Source organism: Balaenoptera borealis (assembly GCF_965194805.1).
Source record: "Balaenoptera borealis genome assembly, chromosome: 3".
Lineage (NCBI taxonomy): Eukaryota > Metazoa > Chordata > Mammalia > Artiodactyla > Balaenopteridae > Balaenoptera > Balaenoptera borealis.
The window spans coordinates 77,825,106-77,838,343 of NC_138866.1; the positions used below are offsets into that span (position 1 = coordinate 77,825,106).

General features: G+C 40.9%; 1 protein-coding gene across 5 annotated transcripts in view; it reads left to right on the forward strand.

Moving 5' to 3' along the window:
• FMN1 (formin 1) overlaps positions 1-12,872 on the forward strand; it is a 452,412-nt gene extending 439,540 nt beyond the window's left edge. For all 5 annotated transcript variants that reach the window (XM_082384941.1, XM_082384939.1, XM_082384938.1 and 2 more), the window contains 2 exons: positions 1,537-1,621; positions 3,839-12,872. In XM_082384941.1, the coding sequence (XP_082241067.1) occupies positions 1,537-1,621; positions 3,839-3,883 (130 nt within the window). In that variant the 3' untranslated portion in view covers positions 3,884-12,872. The remainder of the gene's footprint in view (positions 1-1,536; positions 1,622-3,838) is intronic.
• Positions 12,873-13,238: the final 366 nt, after the last annotated feature.

A 13,238-nucleotide genomic window follows, 5' to 3' on the forward strand; every position in this document is an offset into this window, starting at 1 on the left:
ATCCCCCAATAACAGTTGATATTGCCTGACTTTGATTTGCCTATCTGATGGATAAGAAATATTACTTTGTTGAATTGATGAGCTGGATAAGAAATAATATCATGTTGTGGAATTGAATTTTTATAGCGGCTTTATTGAGATATGATTCATACTGTAAAATTTACCCTTTTCAAGGTGTACAATTCTGTGGTTTTCGGTACATTCACAAGGATGTGCAACCATCACTGCTACCTAGTTTTAGGAGAAACCCCTTACCCCTTAGCAGTCACACCCCTTCTCCCCTCCCCTCGGCACCTGGCACTGCTAATCTACTTTCTGTCTCTGCGGATTTCATATAAATGGAATCACATACCATGTGGATTTTTGTCACTGGCTGGCTTCTTCCATTTACCTTAATGTTTTTGAGGTTCACCCACATTGTAGCATGTATCAGCACTTCATTCCTTTTTATGGTTCAGTAATATTCCATTGTGTTAATATACCACATTTTGTTTATCCATCTAGCAGCTAATATAAATTTGGGCTGTGTCTACTCTTGGCTATTATAAATGAGGCTGCTACAAACATTTATATATAAATTTTTGTCTGGACATACATTTTCATTTTCTTGGGTACACATATATTTATATACCTAGCAGTCAAATGGCTGGGTCATGTGATAACTATGTTTAACATTTTGAAAAGCTGCCAAACAGTTTTCCAAAGTGACTGCACCATTCTCCAGACCCATCAGCAATGTAGGAGAATTCCAATTTCTTCACATCCTCACCTCCAACACTTGTTACTGTCTTTCTTTTTAATTCCAGCCATCCTAGTGGCTGTGGAGTGATAATCTCATTGTGGTTTTGCTTTGTACTTCTCCGATGACTGATGATGTCGAGCATCTTTTCATGTGCTTACGGGCCATTTGTATGTCTTTGGAGAAATGTCTAGTCAAATCCTTTGCCTATTTTTTAAATTGGGTAATTTGTCTTTTTATTTGAGTTGTAAGAGTCGCTCATGTATTCTGAATGCAAGTCCTTTATCGGATGTATGATTTACAAATATTTTTCCCATTCTGTGTGGGTTGTCTTTTCACTTTCTTAATGTGAACTGGTGAATTTTAATAGTTGTAGTTTTCATATGTTTCTCCAAAATTTCAGTTTTCAAAACTGTCTTCATCTTACCTCCTGAGTGGATCACAAGCCAGAGAGCCTTGAAGTGTGCCCTGAGAGTACAGTGAATCCATCTAGTATCCCGTAGGTCAGAAACTCCTGCATTGGTTGCAAAAGCACAGACTTCCCAAAGACATCTTGGTGAGCCTCTCAGCCAGTGAAGGGAATTCACCTTTGATAACCCAGAAGAGTCACCTTTGCAAAGTTTGAATTTAGTAATGAAAAGCACTGAAAACCATTCCTTATATTTTCAAACTGCTAACTGGTTAATTCAACAGCATTTGGATTTCTGTTTAACCTGACCTCTTCCTCTTTCTTCTTTCCTTTTTTCTTCTCCTTTCTTTTCCTCCTCTCTCCTCCCCCCTCCCTGTTTCCATTTCAGACTGAAAATGGCTCAGGAATCAGTCAGCAAGTTAACAGCAGAGAAGAAAGTGGAGACAAAGAAAATTAACCCCACGGCTAGTCTGGTGAGATGCATTTTTCATTCACAGCCTCAAGAGTTTTCATTATAACTGAGGTGCACCCAGGAGTGGGTCTGAATTTAAAGGATAAAACTCAGAGGAATGAGTAGTATCCAGATTCTCAATTCCCATCCCAGAGTAGCATATGGGTAAGAAAGAGTATAAGGGAGGACAGAATGAGGAACAAACACAGCCTCGAGCGCTCTTCCAGCGAATTCCAACAAGGTCATTTCCTGATAAACCAAATGTAGTCACTTGCCATTTCACACCCTTCCACACCGCACCCCACGCCATGATCCCCCTCATCTCAAAGCACTGTTCTCCTGAAGTGTTTTCAGTATTCTCACCCTCACCAGTTCCTTTTCCCTGTTAAGGAAAGGGGCAGGGATTATCCTCTTTTGACAGTTGGTAAAACTGAGATGCAGAAAGATACAGCTTACCTAGGACCACTTCACAAATGGATAGGCAAAACCAGAACGAGACTCTGGGTCCCCCGACAGCTCTCCCTGGGCTAGAAGCTAAGCAGGCTAGTCTGTCTTCCTAGCTGTGAGGGGAAACTGTCATCCTCCACAGTCCCATTTTCAGTAAGGATCACAAGGAATCTCTGTGTTACAGCTGGAAAAGCTAAATGGGTTAGGAACCCAAGGTGTAGAGATTCAAATCCCAGATCAGCCACTTACTAGTTGTAAAACCTTAGTGAAGTTACTTTGCTTCTTTATTCTTCACTAGTACTTTTTTGCCGGCTGCTTTAAATCGTTTGACCATCTAAGTGGGGTATAAGTTAAAAGTGAGGTTATTTCTATTGACTGACCATGATGTTCTCATCACGACCCCATCAGCAGCCCAATGAATGTTGAGTGAAGTCGATTAGTGAGAAATGGAAAAGTCAGGGCCATACAGCTGGGCCAGGGACAGCCATGGTTAGCTCACAGAGCTCCTACCTGAATGGACACATCCTCTGTGCCCATTTGACCATGTGTTTGTGGCGCTCATTTGTGCATGATCTTCTGTGGGCAGTGGGCTCAACTCTTATTTCTGTCTTCCTGCCTCATTAGACGCTGCCCTTTTCCCCAGGTCTCTTATTTGGGCCTCTATCCTACCTTTTATAGCCAAGCCTTATTTTCAGGGGCAGAGAGAATGGACTCAGCCCTGTAGACAAAGGGGAAACAGTGGGTGGACCGTGGCATTCTTTTATAGGTGACCTCCATGGCGAGCAAGCTCTCAGCTGTGATCCTCTGTTTCTTGGGGTGGTTTATTTTGTCGCCTGTTTGTTTTGGTGGAAATTAGGGAAGAGCTCATAAACTGATTCCTGATTCAATTTCACAAGTCAGGCGTGGTATCCAAACTCAGGATGGGTGTTTAAAAATTATCTTAAGTTTACATCTAGGCCAATTTAGTAATTCATTGCATTTTCACATCTCCTAGATCACAAGAAGCTTAGGACCTGTTCTCAAAGGGCATCTCTCTGCATCTGCTCTTTGCAAAGGACTGTACTTGTTCCATCTCTTTTTTAGCCTTCTATTTGTCCACCTTGAAGGCCAGACACACCCATGTGTGCTGAATATATTTACTTCTGAGTCCTAGAAACAGTGAGGGTCTGTGTTTCTGTTCTGTGTACTCTTGTTTTTCTTGCCATCAGACTTCCATGTCCTTCCTCATTAGAAGGCTGTCCCTGGGAAGGAAGCTCAGGAAGAACGGAGCAGAGCATCCTTGGCAAAATGGGAGCTTCCGCCATTCTGCAGAGACTAAATCTCGTCATCCTCCATTTTGCATAGCCTCTGTTCAGTCCTGCCAAGTTGGTCATATGCAGACACGCTGGACTTGGAAAGAGTGATTTTTCATATCTAGACTTCCTAGAAACTATTTCTTGAGCATTCCCTAATGGGAGGAGTCTTTGAGTAACACTACGAAGTTAGGACCTTTGTCACAGAAGATGAGAACAGAACGGAACAGCCTGGCATTGTAAAGGCCGGTGTTTTAGATGGATATAGTTGGTTGACTAGCTGGTTATTTATTTTGTGTGTTTGTGAGGTGATAGGGTGGGAAGGGTAGGAAACTGAGGGTTTCTGGGAAAAAGGAGAGAAATCCTCTCATTTCTAGGGCATTCGATACAACGCTATTCGGCATTCTAGACTGACATTTGAGAAATGTACCAAAATTTGAGAAAGATGAAAATTTTAAAAAAGGAGTTATACTAAACTCGATTTTTTTCTCAAACAACAGAAAGAAAGACTGCGTCAGAAGGAAGCCAGCGTGAGCACCAACTAACACAGAGACACAGGAAAACAATGATGGTGAGACGTAGTACTCTGCATGATCCTTTGTAACACCAGCGTTGCAAGAAGTTCTCGAAAGATATGTCACTAAATGTTTATTTTGCTCATCTCTTTCTGAGCACCCCGTGCCTTCTTAAAGAAGTCCCTTGTTAAGCCATAGGAACAATCAAAAACTGCTGAAGAACTGTTTGATAACTGTTTCTTCTAGAGGTCCAAAGTTCGCTCTGTTATGAGACCAGAAGAATTATCAAGATTTTCCAATTTTTTTTTAAAAGCAGAGATTTCAAGCTTTCTAACCCAAACCTGATATATATAAACTTGTGACAGAAAAAGAGAAGAATGTTCTGTGACAGTTGCCTTGAGCAAGTTCAAGACTTGGTCTTTACATACTGCTGGTTTGATTATTGATCTTAATTTTGATCCTATTGCAGCAAGATCCTGAAGCACCCTTCTCGCCAAAAATGTTGAAACTTACCAAAACTACTTTAAGAGGTCCAAGACTATCTATTTTCCACACTCAAAAAACGGTTATTTTTTTCATTGTTTTTTATGTAACAGAACAGAAAATGGAATTATACATGGATGGAGAAGGGGGTTAAATAGCCATAAACTTCATCCTGGAGAACAAATTATGATACAGGGAGTTGGCATCAGCCATTTAGAGAGACCCATTCTTTTGTTTTCATATCAGTTCATTGGGGTTTCCTGGACCACTAGGGATTCTCCACCCCTTCTGTCCCAGAAGAAACTGTGATACCTGAGTGGGGACAGACTTGGGGTCAAAGCACCTGCTTGGACGAGTGACCCAGTATCAATCAGAGCACATCTCACACCTCAAATCATCTATGCGTGGATAACACCTTGTTGACCTACAGCTGAGCTGTACACCGTGTTCTGGGACCGGATGTGGCTGGACCTCTCCCACCAACCCCAGGAGGCAGTTTCTAGACAGGAGAGCAGATGCTACTTGCAGCCCTTTACCATGACCTTGACCGACAGGCATGTGACATATGGTGAAGCAGGGGTTTTTTAATGTCAAAAAAAAACCCACAAAAAACTAAGGGCAGAAAAAGAGTTCTTTACATCAAAATGGGAAGAAGGTGATTACATTGATATTGAACTTTGAGTGGAACATTATACATAGGCAGCTTTTTCTGACCCTGGAAGCCCATGTGACCACTGCCTCTTGAGTCACAGGGAAACCACATTGGACCTCTTTCCTAACATTTTTTCCTTAAGCCACCACTCTTCTAGTCTATCTATCTTGTGAGGAGAGAAGAGAGGAGACTTGGGGTGAACTGAGATGAGGATCAAAGCCTGTCAGGTTTCAGCCTTGAAAGGAGAGAGGCCCAAGCTTTCTCCTCCAGTTGGTGGAGGACCGTCTAGAGATGAGCAGAAACTTTAAAACCCTTCCCCATCCGCCTGCCACGTGTGGCCTGCCCCTTGCCCCACCGTCTTCCCAGGCGCCTGAGTGTCTACCCAGGACATGCCTGCTAGTCATCAGCCCCCCTCAGGGACCCCATAATAGATCTGGCCAATTAAAGCAGCACCATATTCTAATAGAATGCCCATTCAGGGAATCAAGAATGAACAATCAGGATCAAATCAAGTCATGAAGCCATATTCATGCAGGTGCTAATCACCTTTTCTAACAATTCAAAAGAAAGGAATATAATAATATGGTTTGGTTTTTTTCCCCCCAAAAATAAAAGGATGAGACAAGCAAAATAGCAGAGCTGGTAAGAACTTACATGACTAAAAGAAGTTGCTTGTGAGCGAGCTTTTCATTCCGCTTTCTTAGATTGTTTCTCTTCATTGTCACTTAATGGTGAAGACGACCTAAGGAATTCCTCGATTTAAAACAAATTCTACTTACAGCTACCCTGTGCTCTGTGACAGTCCTTCTAGTATGATCATACAAAAGAAAAAGCGCCTGTTTTGCCCGTGCCTTGGGAATTAACTTTGAGTTTAGTGAGAACAGAAGTCTAGATCCTTAATGGCTCCTTAAAGACTTGATGGCAGAGAACGGCAGGAGGCTCTCAGTGGGGTCCCTGTAGCCCACTTCAGGGCTCTAAATAGGATGCTCACAAGAAAATCACTGGAGGGAAGCAGGACTGTCGCTTTATAACCCTACAAAAACATTGCTCTCAGGGAACCAGTGCTGAAGATTAATGAGTGGAAACACTGAATTTGAGAGTTAGACAAATGCAGCCCAGGTTGGATTTCATCCTAGTGGACAGACTAGAAGTTGGCAGTCAAATACCTATTTCTAAAGAGCAACGTTTGCCTACCTCTGTTGGGGAAACCTAGTGAGTCCAATGTAGTGATAGTGTATCACTACACTAGGCAGGATCCCCATTATTCTCTCCTAGTTTGCATCCTGCATTAGGTATCTGGACACCCTTCCCAAGTCCACACGTGGACTGCATTGTGACAGCACCCTCATTTCTAACTTGACTTGATGCTCGGTAAAGGTTCACAAGACTTTGTTCCAGGTGGGCCATCTAAAACAACCTGGAGGCCCTGAGAACAATCCGTCCAAAATGCAGTTGAGATTGTATTAACTCCAACAGGTGTCACTAAACTTTTCATGGAGAAGTAGTAGTTGGGGTACCACTTAGCAGGGTGGGCACTTCTGGCTGCTCTAAGCATAGCCCTGCCTGCACTAGAGGGACAGTGGCCAGTATTTCTACTCTGCATTTAACCAGACACTCACACCTGACCTACTAGTCAGACTCGGAGAAACCTTAACTTATAACAACATCACCTCTTCCTAGCCAAGGTTCATTAAATCCGAGGACACAGCAGATAGCAGTTCAGATTCCTGCATGAGTAACTGGCATAATCATCGAGCACACAAGTATATAATATATGACACGAAAGCATGATATAAACACGTTAGTTAAAAACATAGGCCTGTGAGGTATCAATAATCAAGTGAGGAGAAGATGTGCTGTATGGTTTTTTAACCCAAGAAGAGGCAGCTTATGGGAGGGGGCGTGGTGAAGGGAAGAGGTGGCCAAGAAGAAATGGATGATGTGATGATGGTCGAGGCCCAGGGGTCACAGGTGATGGACCTGCTGCCCAACAGTTACCTCTTGAATCTTTGGTTGATGTCTGTGATTCCTCTTTAAACATTCATTGCAACTACCTAGGAACTATGAAGAGAGAAGGTCTGAAATCTGGGAAGTAGAATAAGGAAATCCAGTGGTGCTCTTCCATCTTTAAATGTTCTAGCCAAAACAAATTGGCAACGTGGTTGAGGAACTGACTGCCTGATTGGGTGCTGGTCTCTGATCCCCTCTTCTTTCCGGTAAGAATAGTAGAAGCTGCACTCCTGCTCAGCCTCCCTTAGGCACCTCCTTTTCTCATAAGTACTATAAGGAAAAGCATTTCCCTAAATGATAAGCTCCTATGCTGCTGGTGGGGAACCCGGAAGAACCAAAGGAAGGAATAAAACTCTTTGGTGGTATTGGAAACCTCCAGCAAGATGAAGAAGTCATTGGTATAGTCCTTCCAAGACCATGACTGGATGTAGCAAAAGAGATGTAAGTTTATTTTTGGTAAAGATTTGCTTGTTGGACTGGGATTGCACATTTCTCTCTAGATTATACCACTTGTATGGAGGAATTTTCATTTTACTTCTATTCTTGCTTTCTTGGACGTCATATTTTCTCATTTCTATTTCTGCTTCTTTCTTGCCTGGTGTCATTGACGCAGATCATTGCATGCACTAGCACAGCAAACAGCACATAGACAGCCAGTGTAGGAAGGGGAATTAGCAGTACAGACCTGCAGGCTCCTTTCCAGTAACCAGACTGTAACATTGACATGGGAACCGCTTCATTCCCTGACATTCTAAATTGATCTCTTTTGTAGTACTGCACCCTTGCCAAACAAAGATAAAACCAATTTGGGGCTTTCTATGTTAAGGGGAAGGAAGAACTGCACAAAATACAGCTTTTTCCCCCAAAATACCTGATGCAAATATCAAATATCCAATTTTATAAATTAGTTTAAATAGTCTAAAAATTGCTAACAAGAACTCATTAGATTTGAGCTTCATTTTTCTTTGATCCTGCCTGTTCTTATCAGAAAAAAAAAAAAAAGACCAAAAGGGGGAAGGGGAAAAAAAGCATTAGCAGATTTAGTAATCCACAAATTAATTAGTTCCTGAATCATACAAAAAAACCAAAAAACAGACATATTGTGAAACCCAATGTTATAGAAGTCCTAAGCACATAAGGATTTGAACAGCTGTGAGGGCTGATGAGCATGGACAAAGTAAGAGGTCTTAACTGCCCACCTGAGACTTCAGCCTAAACCAGGCGATTTTTAGAGTGTGAATTCAAGAGAGTGAAGTATTGCTCTGACCAGTTTATTTTCGGAAAAGCCACGTACAAAGAGAAGTAGTAATAATATAGTGAAAGAAGTGCTAGACTATGAAAATGTCCTTTCTCTCGTTCTCTCGTAAAAGCAGTTTATAAATGTATGGAACATCCAGAAGCCCATGAATACCACGCTTCATAGGTTAGGTTTTTACCTTAGGAACACAACTAAAGAGAGTGGATTGAATAAAGAAGTGAATTTTCATTCATGTCAGCTACTTTGTTATCATAAAGAAATCTATAACACAAGAGAAACAAGTCTGTGTGGACAAACTTAACAGTATTTGAAACAAATGGCTAGTGTTTAACCTTTCCAAAATGCAAGCAAGTTGCGGGACCTGCTTCCATTTTCCAGCTATGGAGAGAGATAATCTGGCTGTTTGGAACCTTGTCTATTATTGGTGCAGAAGTCACTTAAAGGCACCTTTTGGAACAGGCCTCAGCAGGTCTGGCTCCTTTAGACTCCCATAACGGTATTTATAAGTCCATGAGTGATTGAATCCAGGCAACATTGGGCTCAGTTACACAGCTGTATGTGACTGAGAGGCTCGTTTTGTGTCATTTCTGCACACCTGTCAGTTGTTGGCACCTTGTTAGAGGCACTTTAGTTTCATAGTTCTTCCTTTCCCCTCCCACGGAGTGGGCAATCCACCAAACCCTCCCAGATCAATGCTTTGCTGAGAAGTAGTAAATTCAAGAGAGTATTAACATGTCAACGTGGAAGCCAGTTCAGTAGCCTTATTTGTTCCAAGACCCTTAATCAACACTGTGATATAAACTTAGCATTTGGGAAATTTGTGTAGTTGACAACTTACTTGGAAATGTGAAGATATGAAAATGGCAGCAAGTTTACTCTGTCTCTTAAGGCACCCATGCAGTTTCTACCAGTGAAGAGATTAGGGAAGCAGATAGAGCCTCATTCAGTAGGTTATCCTGTCCTCAATGGAGCTTGAGGACAGGATAACCTCAAGCTATCCTATCCTATCCTCAATTCATTTCTTCTCCACCCCCAGCCCCTCTCCCAACTACCCTGGTGATAAACAGTAACACAGAGGACCTTTTCCTTCTTGTCTTCCCTTCTCTAGTACGATGGTTCACTTCAGCTAGCGCTCAAATGAACTCTAGCGTATTATGTCTATAAAGTACTTGTTCATGCATGTCTTCTTCATGCTATAATCTGGGGAAGGCTGATTTAATCTCAATATTTTAAATGAGAGTGGTAGCTAAAGCCATTAATTTATTCTACATTCCATATGCACATATAATTTTCTATTTTTAATCTTCTCTTAAATGTACTAAGAATCTCCAGTGTATCTCCTTCTCAGAAAGCTGATTCATAGACTTCTGTGGGCTATTTTTTTTTTATGCTTTGTGTGAAATCTGATAGCACTGGGCTAGCAAAATGCAAATGAGCCCACCATTTCCCACAGCAATTTGGCCTTCTTCCCCGTGGAGTAAACAACCTTCTACCACCCTTAAGCTGCTTCGTAGGCTGAGCATTTCCCTAGATTCTACCTGTGCAGACACCAAGCGGTTCTTTTGTCTTGGAAGCTGTAAGAATGTCTTAAAAGAGAATGAATTCTTCTCCCCATATATAGTGTGAGCTGCCAACGTGTTGTATTTAGTATATCAAGTAAGAAATCTAATGTTTTCAGGCATGCATGCCCAGTGGTTTGTCAACATCTTTGGCAAAGTTGTACGTCCTTTCCTTCCTTGTTCTCTTCTAGGGCTTGCTTCCATTCTTGTCTCATGAAACAAACGTATTTTTGTTTACTCATCTCAGTCAGCTTTCCAAAATGAGAGGCTAGTCGCATAGACCACTGAGTATAAGGGAAATTACTCTCCACCGCGCCATGACATGGATGATAGGTGTATTTAGGAATGCACAGCTTTCTAGGAACTCTTGGGATGGATCCCAAATTCCAGGTTTCTATGAGGTATATAAAAATGGGTATATAGCACACAAAGATTATATACTACTCTTCCCAGTAAGAGACTAAGAGATTCAAAATCTCCATTTTAGATAGGTTTGAGCAAACTATAAGTAGCTTATTTTTTTTTCCCTTTCCTCTTGGCAACTTTGTCCCTACTTATAATCTTATTTCTTCAGATGTGACCACCAAGGCATGAAGAAGGTAGTGTCAACCCACTGAGATTGCCCTCTGCATAATCCTCTAAAGATGTTCATTTCCTTTGGAAACAAATCCATGGGTGAGGGGGAAAGTCTAGTGACAATTCTCTCTGCCCAGAGTGACACACATAGGATTCTGGGATCTACCAAAGGAATAGGTCTATGCCAAATATTAATTTTACAATTCTACAATTCTTCAATTTCTCAAGATGCAAATAATATGACCCTACTGTTAGTAGGATGTATAATCTTTGAAGAATATAAGCATTAAGAAAAAAAAGGCCTTCCCTTTAAAGAAACAATTGAAGATATTCTTAAAAAGGCAGAAACTTTTAAAGTTAGAAATTGAATAATTTTTAAGATTCTTTGGAGGAAACATGTCATCGATTCATCATAGTCTTTTCCTTTCACTGAATTTTAATTTAGACTAGCATGGAAGCAGAGTGCCCCTGGACTTGGATTTAGGGAGATCGTGCTTTGGCCTGGAAAAACAGTACTGGTCTGAATGCCCAGAACCTTAAGTGAAGTCAGTCAGCAACCTAATAGGAATCAGGCCTAACAGAAATGTAAATTATTTCAAGTCCTTTAGAGTTTAATTTTCTTATCAACACCCTCGACCCTGCTTCCTAAAATTAATTTGATCCATGCAGTTATGTGCCTTCATTTTGCCTTGTGAGATTACAAGCAATGGGATAATGGAGAAAAACAGGAGATGGGGGAGAAGGAAAATTTGAACGAGGCCAGGGTGCAATGTTTTGCTGATATAATGCATTGTTGGGGAGCTGGTGACCGTTGCCATGGTTGTATCATGGGCAGCCTTTCAGTGGAAGCTCAGGGTATAATATGTATGAGGGCAGTGGGATGGGAGTGTCCAGTATCTCATATTGGTCCGTGCCTGACAATGTTCTGGAAAAGCAGGTACCCCAGTGAGACTGGCCTGTGCTTGTTGAAATAACTCCAATGAATTTCAGATTCATTTCCATGGGGTCGGTTGTCCATGGACCTTCCTGTTTCCTCTATGCCTGTTTAAAAGTCATTTTGGCATCAAGCTTCATTTCACTTTTCTCCTTTCAATACTTCTGCATCAGCCTCCCCTTCCTTCACACCCCACAGTGATTTTTTCCTCACTTTTACAGTTTCTCCAGGACCCAGCTTTCTCAACCCCTTTCCCCCACAGACACCTGAAAGTCCCCCTGAGCCCTCACTCCCTCCTCTCATACCCTGTGCTCCATCCCCCAGCCCTTTGGACAGGGAGCTCTGCTGTCACCAAGAGAGACACAGCGTTGTGACTGCCTCTTGTTAATGTCAGCACCACCTCATCACTTAGGCAAAGAGGGAAAATCCATAAAAGAGATGGAAAATACATTTCTTTTTTTATTCTACTTTATATTTTAAGAAGGTTGAGGAGAGGCATGGTTCCGGGTCCTTCTCAATTTCTCAGAGATTTTTACTTTAAAACTGTCTAATTAGGGACCATTCTTTTGATAAATTGTAAATCAGTTCAGGTCACCAACTAGGATGTGTTTTAAGGCTCAAGTGTTGACTCTCAAGTAACTTTTCTGTGCTGCTGGACAAAGTGAATTCTGTGCAAACATTCTGAATCATAGGCTCTTTATCACCCCTCAATTCTTACTATTACTAATGATTCAAGCATCTTCAGCAATGTGGATCAGGATGTTGACAATTTGTGGTTATTTTCAGATCAACAGTAACTGTTACACTCTTGAAAGCACTTAAAAAGAAATTATAAGCATGTCTTAAATATCAACCGTTTGACCTGGAAAAAAGTTGGCTTTTCTGTTTAATTATTAGAACAAACTGTAGATGTAATCTTAAAGGATTTTAAGCAATAATGAAGACAGTTTGAGAAATGAGAAGGCACTTTAGAGACATGAAACCTTACATTACACGCTCTTGGATATTTTTTAAGGTAATAAGCTAATTGGATTCAGGTATTTTTTTTCCCTTTAAATTTTAAAAAATATGTATTTCTAATTTGCATATTTAATTTTGTCAAAGCTGAGAAATGCTCTTTAGTTGAATTTGTAAATGTCATTTGCAAACCAAATGAAGTATTTATTTTTAAAAAGGGTGAAGGAACCAATATTGATTTGTACATAATGAAAATATGTGTGTGTATATATATATATATGTGTGTGTGTATATATATATATATATATATATATATATATATATATATATATATATATGTTTTCCTCCTTGACACTACTTGGTCCCCACATCAAGTGTATTTTTGTACATAATATATATTGGTTAGAAAATGTAGATTGTCTATTCAAAGAATTCTGTCTCTGTGATAGATTATATTTATCCTAATCTGTTGATACCTCTGAAAATTTAAGAGATAGAACTCTATTTTTTTGGAATCTACAGAGAACTGCATTCATGTCTTCCAACTGTAAATATGCTAAGGGAATTTTAATAAATCTTGGTTTCATGTCTGTCTGGTGTGCAGTGCAGATTTGTTTGCAGGAGGCGTTTAAGACAGTATCCTAGCAGTGCTCTAACGTGGAGAATACCAGTCATTTCTAGCTTCATTACTGCTCAAGGGCAGCATTACTACTGAGGTGCAAGAGCTGGGTCTCAGTAAGTAAGTCCATCATTCACACTTTCTTCTTTCTCTCCTGTCCACCACACCAACAGTGCGTAAGCTAGCTAGGCATTCAAGGCTAACACCAAACAGACAAACCCAGCCAAGCATGGTCTCAGCTATACTGACCCAAAAGCAACACTGCTTGAACATAAATTGCCCAAGGTGGAGGTGTGGGGTGGAGAGCCACAAGGACTGGTGACTTCATGTTATGGGA